This window comes from Dermacentor silvarum, chromosome 11 (genome assembly GCF_013339745.2).
Source record: "Dermacentor silvarum isolate Dsil-2018 chromosome 11, BIME_Dsil_1.4, whole genome shotgun sequence".
In the NCBI taxonomy this organism is placed as follows: Eukaryota; Metazoa; Arthropoda; class Arachnida; order Ixodida; family Ixodidae; genus Dermacentor; species Dermacentor silvarum.
Genome location: NC_051164.1, coordinates 25506288 through 25521478, shown reverse-complemented (window position 1 = coordinate 25521478; position 15191 = coordinate 25506288). Strand labels below are relative to the sequence as shown.

At 48.0% G+C, this 15191-nt stretch overlaps 1 protein-coding gene across 1 annotated transcript in view; it reads right to left on the bottom strand.

The window, feature by feature from the left end:
• The window catches only part of LOC119433801 (FGGY carbohydrate kinase domain-containing protein-like), a 58558-nt gene extending 45722 nt beyond the window's left edge, over positions 1-12836 (bottom strand). Inside the window, exon 1 of the mRNA XM_037701060.2 lies at positions 12466-12836. Within this exon, the coding sequence (XP_037556988.1) occupies positions 12466-12639 (174 nt within the window). The 5' untranslated portion in view covers positions 12640-12836. The remainder of the gene's footprint in view (positions 1-12465) is intronic.
• Between the last annotated feature and the right edge of the window lie 2355 nt (positions 12837-15191).

Below are 15191 nucleotides of genomic sequence, written 5' to 3'. Positions count from 1 at the left end.
GTCATGCCGGCGTGTTCTTTCGCAGATGGTTGCGTAAATCGTACGAAAAAAGGCTGTGCAGCTGTTTTTCTTTTTTTCGCCAAGGGACGAGAAGCGGCAACAAACGTGGTTGCTGGCAGTGATCCGCGACAAATAGCGGCTGTCCGACGCCGGCAGAGTCTGGGTTCACTCGCGCTTTTCTCGAGAACTCGACACAAGCGACTGCTGCTGTCATGCTGAATGATGCTAATTTAGAGCGCCAGAACAGGAGGCAACCGCCGGGACAAATGCGGTCAGGCTTGCATATACGTGATGAAAAGAGCACGTGACTCACAAGCTCAACTTGGCACATTGTATCAGATTAGTGCGAACTACGTGAGCAGCGGTTTGCTGCTGTAGCGAGCAGTCATCTAAACCTCCCGCGGCATCCATTGATGCCCCTGTGACACAGGCACTTTTGGTCGCGGTCGAGCCAGATCCGGATGGAGTGCTGCTACAGGACAATTTCCGATCGCAAATATTCTCAATCATTCAACCATGATTGAGCCTCTTGATCGCGAGTGTAGATGTCAATCGTATGTACCCTTAGTGCTCAGTAAGCTCAACCAAATGTCCCCATGTCTCCCCATGGCAAAACCGCACACCTTAAGCGAACAGTCCGATTACATTGCTCCTTTAGTGTATGGTAGAGGCGTGTTCGCGAGGTAAACATGTATGTCACTGAATGGCCCGTTCGGCCAACACTTTGGATAGCTTTTCCAGCCATCTATGCGGAAAGAATCAGGGTGCAGCTCCCCGTAGGCAAGCAGCTTCTCGACGTACCGCTGACGGGCAGCTTTTGGCCGTGAACTCACCTAGTCGGAGCAGATGACATGGTAACCATGACGCGAGTGCAATGTTATGCCCACCAGAACCTTGCACACATCTCGCATTTCGGTTAACGCGTTGCCCGTAATGTACCGCTGTTTACGAGAGGGAGAGGTCCATCGTTGGGTTCTACATAGGCACTGGACGAGCGTAAGCCGAAGGAGCTAGGGCTGTGACGTCATCAGCAACTACTTTGTATACAATGGTATGTTACGTGGTGTATGTTAAAACGACGAATGGCATTTGCACTGCGACGATGAATCGTTGAAACTTGTTGGACCTGCAATCATGAAGGCGGTACAGCGTGACACAGTTTCTACATAGCGTAGGCTGCTGCCAGGAAAGTACTGGGGCGTCTGAGCAGGTCCCGGAGGCGGAGCAGACTAACACGCGTTTGAAGGTGCGAGCTGTCGTGATGAAAGAACACGAGAAAGTGAACTGTGACGCACGCGCGAAAGATCTCAGAAAGCTAGCCATCTTTAGTAAGAGAGGAGTGTGAGTACGACATAGCCTAGTGGTTAAATGATTAGGCTGCTGTGCTCCAAGGAAAAGGTTCGATTGCACTGTCGGCCATGCATTTCTTTACAGAGGTCCGAAGTGCGTCGAGACCAAAAATACCTACTGCCCTCCCGCAAAGTGTCTGGAATAAGAAAATTAATGCTTCATTAATAAACACGTCCGTGCATGCAGGGCACTTATCGTATACCAGATAATGGAAGGCTGCAGAAGGCAGGACGTTTTAAATGTCATCGATGACAGGAAAGGATGCCATCCATCGGTCACTTTAACACCTCGTAAAATAGGTTGCATGCTTATCGGCAGCGCCCCTGCCACAAGTTCAGTGCGATTGGGCAGTTACCTCGTGTGGGGCAGGTTGAGAAAATAGAAACGCACCTTGAAACAAAAATAGCACAAAGGTAGGGCGCGGGCTCAATTGGCTGCCAACGTTTCAACGAGTGCACATGTCATTGTCACGGCCCTGACCGAGACAGGTCCACTTGTCGATGCGTTGGCACCGAACGCAACGTGCCACTTTCGAGCAGGCCTCGTTCGACTGAGTAAAATTTAGCTGCAGGAAGTTGTTCGGCCCTGCATGTCTAACGACATTGCGCAAAGTTTGTTCAACACACACGCAGTTGCGCCAAAGGACGGGGCCCTTGCACTAAAACCGGTCTAGGCTATCGAAAATTTTATTTAGCAGACAGGGGCGTTATTTCTGTTTAATGCTTAGTACATATGAAGGAACACCGAGGTAAAAAAGAGTAAGAACAATGCAGCCAAATATCTTTCTTGCCGCCGCTTTCAGCCGAGCCCGATAATGTTGCCACAAGATTTTGTGCGCGTCTAGTTACGTTGTTTAGAGAGCACATTTGAAGCGACAAGAACCTCCTATTTGCTCTGCTCCTATAGACGTGTGCCGTCGCCGCGTCTTCGTATTGAGTTTGTTGTCAGAGAATGCAAGATGAGCTGTTTTACTGTAGAATATTGATTGTCAGGAGAGGTTATTATGTAAGAATAAAGAAACAAAATGTATGATGTAAAGTGCAAACTAATTATGTGAACCCGGGTGCGCATACTTGATGTAACAAGCATATACGTTCAGGCGCGGCATATAAAAGCGTAGTATATTTGGTAAGCTCGTCAGTAAAAGTGTGCAGAACCCACGCACTGGGGACTCTGTGCTATGCGAAGCATTTTGCAGCTAGCCAGCATTGCTTGGCGTTCCGTAAAACAATACCAGGTGCACGAATGTGTTCCTGTAAATTGAGTAGTTATGTGAAGGGGTCACGAACGTGCGTGTATGTGACAACAGCAGCACGACGACAACCACGTTGTCGTCGTGCTGTTTGACGGCAATGGCACGATTTCTATGCCGGCCATTGGACGGGAGCCTACGAGAGGGCCATTGTTGAGTTCAACAATAGTTAGCGGACGAGCGTAAGGTGGAGAAACGCGGATTGTGATATCAACAGCCACTGTGTGTTATAAAACCGGAAGTACTTATGGCTATTTCATGTAGTCCATGTTAAAACAACGATGGCATTTGTACTTCGGCAAAGAAATGTCCAAAGTTGATTAACTTGAGTTATCATGAAGTACGTACAACGTCGCACAGTTTCTACGTAGCGTAAGCTGCTTCGAAAAAAACTGTCAGCCCTCCCGCTGGGGTGGAGATGGAAGACCAGCGAAGCTGTACTATGGTGGGAATTATGAATTTCCAATTATGACTACTAAGATGTGATTGTGTAATTGGTTATTTGAACTAATAAAGAATGAGGTTTGCATTTATTTAGTGACCACAGGGACTATGGCCTTACGGTAGCTACGGTACACCGCCATAGGGTGTACGGCAAAGGTTGGCACGTTTTTCATAAACACGTCACCAAAGGGGCGCGTTCGGTGCAAACGCGGGCAAAATGCCGCCGACGCGTCGACAACAGTGTGCGCGTTGTTTGTGCGACCGCACACAACCGCTGTCAAAACGCTGGCTACGTTACGGACCGGCTAAACGCCGTTGTCGACACTGTTAGGGGAGAGGCGGGCGAGAGCCCAGAGAGAGTCGGCGGCACAGGCGGCAGAGGCCGGCAGGGCTGCGCGCATGTGCCGCAGTGGGAGAGCGGGCACGCACAAGCACAGTCTAGAGTGCCTCGATGCCCTCCTCGCCCACCGCTCCCTTTGGCGCTGAGCCGTGCTCCCTCAAGGGCTGCAGAAGATAGCGTCAACCTTTCCCTTTCCCTCAAGAACCACTTATCACCGCTCCCCTTCCACTGGGAAATCGCGTTTGCTCTCCGCCGTGCGTTCGCTTCTCGTGAAAGCGCGTGTCCCTCGCCCTCGCGCGCTTTCACTCGCACATACAGCATACGGCCAACGAGAATTATTAGACAGTTTTAGTTTAGCGCACGCAACGCGCCAGCGGGGGCACGACTGCGCATGCGCTGAACCTATGAGAGATGCGTGCGTTTGCGCACGTATGGGATACGCGCGCTAGTTCTCCGGGCTTGCGTTGCGCTCGCTACAGCCGTTGCGTACACTACCGGCGGCCCTCTCGCGAGATCTCGCGCTGCCGAGAGCTTAAGAACATGGCGGCGACCGACAGCAAAACAAGCGGGTCAGTGGTCATGGCAGCGAGCAAATCCCACGTGCATTTCGGTATCACCCTCGATTTGGAGCTCCTTGCCTATGTGAGGAGCTTGATTCCATTCGCGGACCCTGTGCAGTGGACCGTGATCGCCACAAAGATGCAGGTTATCACTCGGATGCCGTTTATTGCCCGGAATGTCCGCAGTCGAACGGAGCTCGTGCTATCCTATTACGCTGCGAAGGACATAGTCAACCTGAGAAAGTTCCGAGTCTGACTGCGTGAATTTTTGTTCGGCAATTGCTTGCGAATTTGTGCACCACATGATTGTTTCACCATCTGTTTGGATAGGCGAGCCGCCGGAGCAAAAGGCACAGTGCATCACGGCCGATCACCGTCACTTTTTGAGCACTGCATATTTTGTCGGGGATCAGCAGCTGACGAACAAGTTCACTCAGATCTCGTTTCTCGAAGCGGAATTGTTGTCGAAACAACGTTGACTCCACTTGGTCCACATCCAGGAGTCCATTGCGCGAGCGATATCGCAGCAGCTCGCTTTCACGGTCGCGCCTTATGCGGTATTCTGTCGTCAAGGCTGCAGTCACCTTTCAAAAGCCACCGCTCGCGGGTTGTGAGCATCAGATCGTCTATTTGTTGCCATGAAAGAGTAGCCAAAAGGCGGCGATTCCACAAGATGCTTGACGGCATTCTCTTCCCTTGCTGCTGCTCGCCTGAACACAAAATCGGCGCGAATGGCGCGAAAAAGCTTGGCTTGTCTCGTGCCTTGACTTGTGACAACCAATGTTGGCTATACGAGTTTATTGCTTAGGCACTAGATGGCGCCAAGTAGCACTCCGAGGCAAGGGTGTTGACGCTTCGGCGCACTCCACGTTTCAGATGTTGCTCGCGGTAAACTAATGCTGTGGGGGACAGCCTCAACCGTAACGTACGTAGCGCGCCGCACGTTGCGTACGTACTGTCTAGCGCGCGCTAAACTAAAACTGTCTATTATAAATGCTAAGCATTTCTTGCCGGCGGCTCTGTCTGTTGTCGCGCGTCCCACACCCCTTCCGCGCATGCACGTCCCCTACCCCTCTCTCTCCTCTCCTACGCTCCCCCCTTTCTCTCCTCTAGGACTCCTGCACGGAGCGGCGCCCGCGTCCCACACACCCACAGCACATGCGCGTCCCCTCCCCCTCTCTCTCCTCTTCTACGCTCCCCCCTTTTCTCTCCTCGAGGAGCTTCTAATTTCACAGCTTCTAATAGCACCGTTAAGCTTCATCTGTATAGGACATTAATAAGACCTAAACTAGAATATGCTTGCTCCATTTGGGATCCTAATCACATAACTTTAATTAACACTTGAGTCTGTTCAAAATCGCGCCGCCCGCTTTATTGTTTCAAATTATTCCCGAACAGCCAGCGTATCTGCAATGAAATCTGCACTTGGTCTTCCCATTCTTTCTATGCGCCGTAAATATTTTCGTTTATGTCTTTTTCACAGAGTTTATTATACCAACCCTATTCTCAAAGATAAGTTACTCCTCCCTCCAACTTATATATCTTCACGCACTGACCACAACTTCAAGGTAGGAATACCGCAATGCCGAACTAGGCTTTGCATAAATTCATTTATTCCTCGAACTGGAAATGACTAGAACCATCTACCTGCCTTCATCGCTGCCATCACCGACGTCAACAAATTTAAGGAAACTGTCGCCGATTTTGTATTCCCCTCCTCTCTGTAATGCCTCTGGCCCTGAGAGTACTGAAATAAATAAATAAATAAATCCGGAGCGGCGCGCTCGACAGGTGGTGCGACTGCTGCATACTGCGCTGGGGGCGCCACGGTAGTTCCGCGGTATGAAAATGACGGAGCGCACGCGCCTCATTCTCTCTCTTGTGCAGCGCCGCGATAAGCGCTCGGGCCGATGCCGCGAAACCATCTCCCGCTCAAGCTAACCATCTCCCCGCTGCTTCGCATCCACACATGGTTCCCTTTAGCAGGAGATGGAGTAATTTCCGATATTGCCGGACGCGACCATCGAAGAGGGAGTCCTTAACAGCTTTGCTGTAAAAGGCACTGGGCAAAGGGGCCGGTCCCGGAGATAGCCCAGTCTTGGGTTATCATGAAGTTCGTAGAACGTCGCAGTTTTTACGTAGCGTAAGCTACTTCGAAGAAAGCACTGGGAAAAGGGGCCGGTCGCAGAGATAGCCCAGTCTAAAACACAGCGTCTCAAAGCGTGAGCTGAAACAAGGAAAGAAGACGACAAAGTGGCTCCGGGTGTTCGCGCCGAGTATTTCAAGGAGCTGGCTGGCTTTCAAACGAGAGATGTATGCGCGAGATCGTGGCCTAATAGAGCACCCAACTGCTGTACTCGACGGCAGAGGTTCGATTCCCGAATCAGTCACCTAACTTTCCTTAACCAACACGAGAAAGGAACCTACCTATCGCAATGTGCCAAGAATGGTGCAAAGAGTGTTTCGTATTAAAAAAGTTTACATGTGATGCTGTCACCCAGGACAAACGCTCTTATGTGTCCGCGCAAACAGCATAGCACACATAACTAAGTTCAAGAGACGCTTCCGTCACGTGCAGTAGAGCAGTAAACAAAGATCTTGGATAAGCACTGAATCATAGAATAGCAATCAGAGCCTACGTAGTTAAAAGGAAAGTATTGTTTCAATTCTGTGGAACGCGCAATACAATCACCACATCATTATATATGCTATTTGACCTCAACCCCAGTTGACTAGCTTTGCCTAATCAGCATTTACTTCTTTTCTATTTATAGAGTGTCTGGCCTGTGGGAGTCCAGAAATTGCACGGATGGCTGAGAACAAAGCTTTTGTGGTAGTTCTTGTACCCGTAAATAAAGACCGCCATATTTTTTTCTTCTTTCCGATTTAGGTGCCTCCCATTCGGCGTCTAGGAGGAAGAGCACGATAAGAAAGAAGACGCAGTTTCACCCCAAAGGCGAATTATCGATTGCGATAGCAATTTAGTGGACAGCTATATAAAGTAAGGATTATTGGCCGTATATTGTACAAACATTCGCTAACTAACTAAATTAACACGGATGGTGTCAGCGCGCACAGGCAAACATGAACATTCACACTCGATGACCGCTGACACTCGCTGTCAAAACGCTGGTGTGAGGAAGCACGGCAGACGCAGCGAGCGAAGCGACCTTCGTGTTCGCTATCGCCTCAACGCAAAGTGAGCTGCGACAACACAGTACGTACAAATGTGTGAGCCGTCGGCTCACCAAGACTCTTCCTCCAACGCAGATGGCTTTCAAGATATGCCCGCGCGACAGCGCGCGGCCGCGCACTACGCCGTTGGTGCTGGTGTACAACGCCGCCCCCTCACTCCCCCCGGTTCCTTGAGTGCGACGTCCCTGCTTTCGTCCCTCGCACGCGCGTGACTGAGCCGCGATCGTCGGCTCACCGCTCACGCTTTCCCTCGCACAAACAGCATACGGCGCGCGGCAACGGTGTTATCGCGCTTGGACTTTAAGCGAAACATCACGGCGACGGCAACGGCAAAAATGCGCCTGGAGAGTCCATATAATTGCTATCGTAATAAAATGGTTTTACGCGATGTGTTTGAAGCAGGTGGCTGGATGCGCATGGTTGAACATTGACAGATTTTGTGCCTTATTTGAAACAGGGTAGTGACTGGTGTAAGGAAGCTCGTTGTACCCTTCGGCTGATTGCCTACAACCATGGTTTATTGTAACACCCCTGGAAACCGTCACGTAGTTCATTGGGACACAGTTGCATACTGTGTGTCCCATGCCTTTACGCCACGCATCCTCCAGCCGTCTTTTATAATTCTGCACCGCAAATGCAATCATGTATCGTCCACTCTCCCCAAGTCTTGATAATATATGGCCTCGAGCAGGGTAGAAAGGTATACATTCATCTGTAGATGTATATTAAGACGTAATAAATTTCAACTCTATAGTGCGTGCGCTATTTGTCCACGGGTACATGCGCACAGACGTCAACGACAAATTTTCTTGTAGAACTCCGCGTTATCGAGCTAAACTGGCTTTGGAAGTACTCGCAGGACACCTTGCTGGGATTTAAGATCTCATAAGGCTTTTCTTTTGGTGTAATATTTTTTTTTCAACTATTTCCGTACCTAGCTTACACTGCATCGCTCCTGTTCAGTACATGATTCTCCCTCTTCAGTAGCGCCTCGTGTTGGCACGCGTAGTCCCTAGAATAACGTCGCGATACGGCGTCGATATTTTAAAACGAAGATTTATTTGTCTGGCAGAGTAGACCATCAGCGTTTCGCGTCCATTGGTGGCTTTATCCCCAAAAGTTTATATAGATATGCATGATTTGTGTATTTATTTGTCTATTTTCCTGCAGTGGACATAAATATGGGCTGATGGTGATGTCTATTTTTGAGCGCCGGAAGTAAGCTTCAGCTCACTGGCCATATAAACGCTCAATAAACGCCTTCTTTATTTTACTGAATGTCACATTCCGCCTGCCCAATTGTGGGGCCACTGGGAATTGGACGAGTTTACCAATGATCATGTACCCATACCTGACCAGTCCTCCACTATGAGCATGCGCCACTAAGGCAAACGGTATATAGAATGAATAAATGTACTGAGATATGTGCGGTACTTCAGGGTGCATAAGCATGTCATCACTATTTCTCCCTCGGCAAGTATCTTATATCAGCTTCGTACTCGTGACATCGCTACGTAGACGTCGCACACCTTGCGTTCGTCTGAGTTCGTTAAGTGTCTACCACGTTAATATACACATTGCATGAGATCATTATTGGTACCTGTGAAGCACAATACCACGAAGCTTTTTATTTGCCGGAGCACAGCAAAATAGCCGTCATGTCAACGCCATCATGGTATTGTCCCCGCCAACGTGAGTTTGCTGTCGCTACGCAATAGCTGGTGTCAAGCTAGCCAAATCGTTCGCCCTTGCACACACGTGCCCATCCCGTATTTTGACGATTTGCACAACCTCAAACGATGCTGCTACTAGCTACCACCAAACTACTTCGTGAAACATTAATTACATGAAATCTGCATTTTCTTCCTGCCTTAAAACAAAAGGTCAGTGCTACCACCACGGAATAGTAAATGCCGAAGTTCGCAGCGATATATAGACGTGCTTTCCGTATATTAAATCCAGGAGTTACATTTTACTTCAGCAGTGCACAGAAGAGGAAGGCGGATATTTGCTACCAATCTCGGTCTTTGCGAAGCCTAAGTGACAGGTGAATCATAGAAAAGTGGATGAAATGCCGATTGCATTAGAAGCACGACTTTGAGAGAAAATATATTTTTTTGCGGGCCAAGATTGTAGTTATGGCATGCATCAGAGATTGTGCGATAACTTCCAATCATATTACCTAGCTTGGCTAGTAACTTTATCGCATGTGTTATAGATACCGAACTGAAGCAGCCACTCACTGCGCAGGACTCCAAACACTTGCTACACGTTTGGGGTATCTGCCCCGAAATTAACTTGCGGTTAAAGGTGGTCGCGTATTACTTGGTGCTTTTCTTCTTATTTCTGGGGCTTTACGTGCCAAAACCAGTTCTGATTATGAGGCACACCGTAGTGGAGGTCTCCGGATTAATTTTGACCACCTGGGGTTTTTTAACGTGCAATAGAACGGAACCACACGGACGTTTTTGCATTTTCGCCTCCTTCGAAATGCGGCCGACACGGCCGGGATTCAATCCCGCGATCTCGTGCTCAGCAGCGCAACCCCTTAGCTGACTGAGCCACCACGGCGAGTGGTGCTTTTCTGGAAATCCTCTCTAAACTGCTGCCGCAGAAATATTTTAGAACAGGTGTCAGTCTCATTAAGGGGACATGCAGTGAAAGGTTTCATTTCGCCGATTCCCATACAAGCCTGGACAGAAAATGGAAAAAAAAAAGGATTTTATCCTCGAAGAAATGTAGGAACCAAAAATGAAAAATGCAATCAAAACAAGCATGTTCTTGAACATTTTCTAAAAGGTCTCGAGTTGGACTATCTTGCTTCTGAATTCATACATTAGGAAGTTTAAAACTGGAATCGATGCGAGCTTCAGTAGTTATCATGATGTGTTACTTAGAGAAGGAAAAAAAAAGGCTAATTGGTTACACTGAGTGCGTGAACAAGTTGAGTGTTGTTTGATATAAAATAACAGAAAATAGGGACAAGGCAACCTGAAGAATGGAAAAGTAAGCAACTTGGTACTGGTTGATGATGTAGAATGGGAAGAAATTTATATATACACAACAAAAGCGCACGCAGGCCACGAGCAAAAATCTTAACTGGCTACGAGTTGCGGCATTTTTTGGCAACATTTGAAAAGAGTATTGCTATACGTTCCATGCGTTCCAATCAAGAAAGCAAGTTACAGTCCCGCAATCCCTGTTGCTTTTTTATTATTGCTATTTTTTTGTCGGGCTGTGCCGATTATTTCGCAACATCCTTCCAATGTGAGCAGAATGACAGGAGCGACCGTCTGTGACTAGGAGTTACGAGTTTATTGAATATGCCGGCGCATAACGGAAGTCATATAAAAGAGCACTAATGAAATTAGCATTCCTGGTCATATCGACAATTCTGCTGTATTTACCCACGTTATTTTTTTTTTGTTCTTTTTATCTGCATTGAACGGGATTTTTTGCCTTTGTGTAGGTAGGTGCATGTGTGTCACTGTCGTTTTTACAACTGTTTGTACAGCTAACAGCTATTTTTGTCGATGTTCCCTGAACATAACGTGCTCTGACACGAAAAACTAGACGTCGGGCTCCTAACGTACTATTGTAACCCCGCGTTATGTCTGCATTTCGCGCTAAAAAAATGTCATGTTTTGCGCAACTCAATCAAATGGTAAGCAGACATAGAACATACGTCCATTCGAAAGTTAGCCGCTAACGTAATTGGAAGCGAGAATTTGACAACTTAAAGTGCGCGCCTTCCACAAGACAGAACCTGTTTGCTGTGACTTGCGCTAACAAAGTGAACAAGAATCCCAGCGTCTCGCACGGCATTTATGTTTCGCGTGCACGAAACAAAACTGATAGTGCGTAAAACCAAACTGACAAGCATGATGACACGCGCTTGTTTCGGTTCACGAAGATTCTCTGCCAAGTTTGTTATCTTATGTTGTGCAACTGCTCGTTATTTAATGCCTCGCAATCGGTTCTTTAAGTAGCACCTACGTGTACACGCAACTTTAACGTCGAGTTGTGAATCAGCTCGTTCGCTAAACACGGCGTTATAAGTTCAAAGCTCGGTCACAGTTAGGGGTTAAAGATTCATAAATATATATATCCACACTTCTCTGTCCATTTCTTGCGAGAGCATATACTCCCGGAGGTATTTTTGGAGTAATTGGTTGAACATGGTAATTGTTTATATAGCTCGTAATATAGTGCATAAAATTAAGAAATGGCAATGAAGCAGATGCTGCCGAAGCACTTGAATTTACGTATTTACGCATGTATTATCCTACTGTGATGACAGCATTTATTATGTTGGGATAAACACTATAGATTACAAGGCGGGAAAAATATTTTTCAGGCGCTTTGACACTTCTGCAGCGAATGTACTCGCCTGTTTTGCATCTTGGCATTCACAGTACTGCAGCAAACTGCAAATGTGTGTTTTGAAATCTTTTTCATTCGCCGTGGCGAAAGCTAGGCACATTGCGTTGTTTTTCAGCTAGACCAATCACTTACTTTTTGAAATTTTAATCTGACACCTTAGCGCGCATGATCCGCACTTAATATCAAGCTTTTGCTTTGATCGTTTTGTGTTCTACAACAACAACAAAAAAGCAACCATGTCGTACGCCGACCTCACCGACACCGTCGAAGTTCGACCCACTCAGTAATACTATGACTATAAACTATGTGAGGGACGTTTCCCGCCACTGCTGAGTATTAGGCACGTGTCATGGAGGCGCACTTCGCAATACAGGCTGTCATTCCTTCCAGCAAAGCACGCAAAAATGACCGATTCCAATAACTTCGAGTGTTTGGTAACTGCCACGATCACAAGTTGCTCACAAAGTAAAACTGATAAGTGGTCAGGTAGCGCGAGTACACATAGACCTCTCGTTTATACTAATTAACAAACGCAACTACTCTTTTTGGATGGTTACGTCTGGAAATTGAGCGTAAGGACACTATTGAGACACGACAGGAGATTTCAAAGTATATCTTGCCTGTCTGTTCATGGTGATCGCAGCGCAAAGAAGACTTTTACACACATAGAAAGAAGCGCAGGAAATGACGCTGAAGTACGAACTGAAAGTTGAACGCATGAGCACATTAAAGTACACTTAGTTTTGAAAAAACTTGTCCTACGCACTGCTTTCTGTGCATGTAGCATTCTCACATGCGCCCTACGAGTCCCAATGAACATCAACCAACAGGCTCAAAATGTCAACTGAATTGCGCCTGCCGTTCACCCAAATGCAGCTTTAGCGCTCGTCTCCGCGACGCGATCGCTCTATGCCGGCTTCCAACACTCGCTGGTCAAGTACCTTGACGACCTCGCAGCAGGCCTTCCATATCTGGTCGGACGACTGCTGGTAAAACTCCGGCTGCGGGTTCCACGTCTCCAGCGGCCGCGACGCCGTCTTCAGGAAGCGTCCTTTCTCGGTGACGAGCGCGGCGCGGACACTCTGCGTCCCCACGTCCACGGACACGAACTGCATGGTCCCCTTCTCCGGTGCGCGCGCTGGTCGCTGTTGCGGCGAGCGCGCACCGTCGCGCGCCCCTTGCGTGGCGGCCGTCCTGGGGCTGGGAGCCAGCGTGCGACGCGGTGTGTGTCGAGTGCCGGAGAGGGCGTGTTGTCTGTGGCGGCACCGACGCGCTTATCTCGGCGTGGCTGCTGTCACACTAAACTGCCTCGCCCGCTCGGCAAGCTCTCGGCGACCGACCTTGGACGGCACTCTCTGCACTCCCCCGCCCCGCCGGCTTTGCGCGCTACGTTCAGCGCCCCCATCCCCCGACCTACCCCCCCCCCCCCCTCCTTTTTTTTTTCTCTGTGCCCCGTCCTGTCGCTTAGCACTCACTCCGTACTTTATTTTACATTTTGGTTCCCGCTCTCCTCTCCCACAGCACACACCTGCCGGTGAGGCTCCGGCGCTGCCGCCGTCGGTGCAATGTTTACCTTGCGCTGAAGGAAGCCAGGTGCCGCGTTTACGCGGCCGTCGGAAGGAACGACGACAAATACAACGCCGTGGCACACCAGCGTGTTTTGGACCGGAACGCTCTCCCTGTAGCCTTGCACTGTAGTGGTCACAGTTGGAGGGGATCTCGTTAATTTGCTTGTCTTGGATACCTCAGCAACAGCAGAAGCCGACACAGCCTTCCTTTCAGCCCATTGCGCTGTCTGAGGAGCGATTAAGGTTTGTACGGCCGTGCCTCACCGGGTTGTGCATGGCTGCCAGTTTGTTTGACTTCACAAACGCTATCGCTCTGGTCATCGAGGCAAGTATTTGCAGTTCTCACTCAAGTTTCTTGTCATTGTTTTTTTGTTTTCATTTGATTTCGCGTTCTTCATAACTAAGGAATCCCTGCTTGACCCGCATCATTGCGTGCTTGGCGGCTTTGTTATGTGTTGTAGAAGTTCCGTACGGCACGCTTTCTTGTACATATATATATTTTTTATTTTAGGCACACACTGACACTGTAAAAAGTTCATACCCCTAGTGCTGTACCCTCTCCCTAAACAGTAATCGTCATGTGTATTGCCTGCGTTTCCTTTCTTGAAAACTCTGCGCTCGCTACTTTCTTGTCATCTATACTATGTAAAGCTGATAACGGGCAGGCCATTCTTGCCCTTGAAGCACCGGACACGCCACGTTAAAGAAATGCGCGGAAGATAGACGACGATCGTCGTTGGGGGACAAAATCAGCCCCAAAGGATCCAAACTTTTGTAAGAGTGTTTATTGCTCGTTCATGGTTTTGAAAGATTCGGCATAGAATTCACTGATACAATAGGAACGAAAATGACAACAAGAACGTAGACCATCAACTGGGACGCAGGAGAGTGGCGGGAAAGGAAGGAGAGACAGACGCACAAACACATGTAGAGAAAAATAGCATGCTCCAATAAATGCAGCGACCATCATGGACACGCGTGTGCGCTACCATTAGATATCGGTTCAGACATTACATCTTTATGGCGGGGAATTAAACGTTACAGGAGATATGGTTTTAAAGTTACATGAAGTATGGCACGCTTCGACCAGAAAATGCAATTCTTAGTTGCTGTGACTGATTATTGTCTTGACTATCTTCACGGCCACCAGTAAACTAAAAGTAGGCACCGTCGTACAGAGAAAGAAAGAGACATTGAAAGAAAAAAAAGGAAAAAAAAACGGACGTGGCTTGATGTATGAGATAATCATAAATTTGCAGAGCACCACGCTGAACTGCATTATACAAATTGTTTTAGCCAGTGTAGAGCTTATGTAAGGCAGACAAGTCGTTAACTCAATCAGATATTCAATGAGGCCCAAAGGTTGCTGACCACTGAGACGAAATCTAACGTTCTTGTTTCACTGTTGCGAATGTAAATGTATATCATTCGACATTCGCAGCAGTTAAACAAAAACCCCGATTGTGAAGATAGTGGACTACTATTTAAGCACAGGAACTGATTCAATGCGCATTATGTTCGAGGTGACCCATATCAGTAATTGCGGTAGCATGTGTGTAAGCCAACCTTCAATTATTCCTTGGAAAGAACTGGCAAGGCTTCACCGATATTTATCAAAAGTACTCGCACATATCCAGATTAAGTGGTTTCAGCCGCCTTCCTCTGAGCATGCGAAGTGCCCTCTGTCTATTTCCCTGACTCTGCGTCAGTTCGTGCGTACGTTTTTCCCCGTTTTCATCCACTCTGGTGTGTTCTTGTTCTTTTTGATGCTATGGTGTCCGTGACTTACGCCTACCCTTTCATATGCAAGCAAAAAGTTACAAGAAATGTTGCCCGATGGAACTGATGCAATGTAGAACAAACACTCCAAGCACGGGGCAGTGATGTTGAATTGAGATTACGCAGAGTTATCATGATAGGGAAAGGTAACGCACGATAACCAAATTGAGAGAAGGTCGATTAAATTGTGAGGTTTAGCGTCTGGAAACAGCACACTGGTCTATGAGGAACACCGTACACAGATTGGGGCACTCCGAATTAAATTCGAACAGCCGGGGTTATTTAACCTGTGACCAATGAATGAAACACAAGTGGGTTTA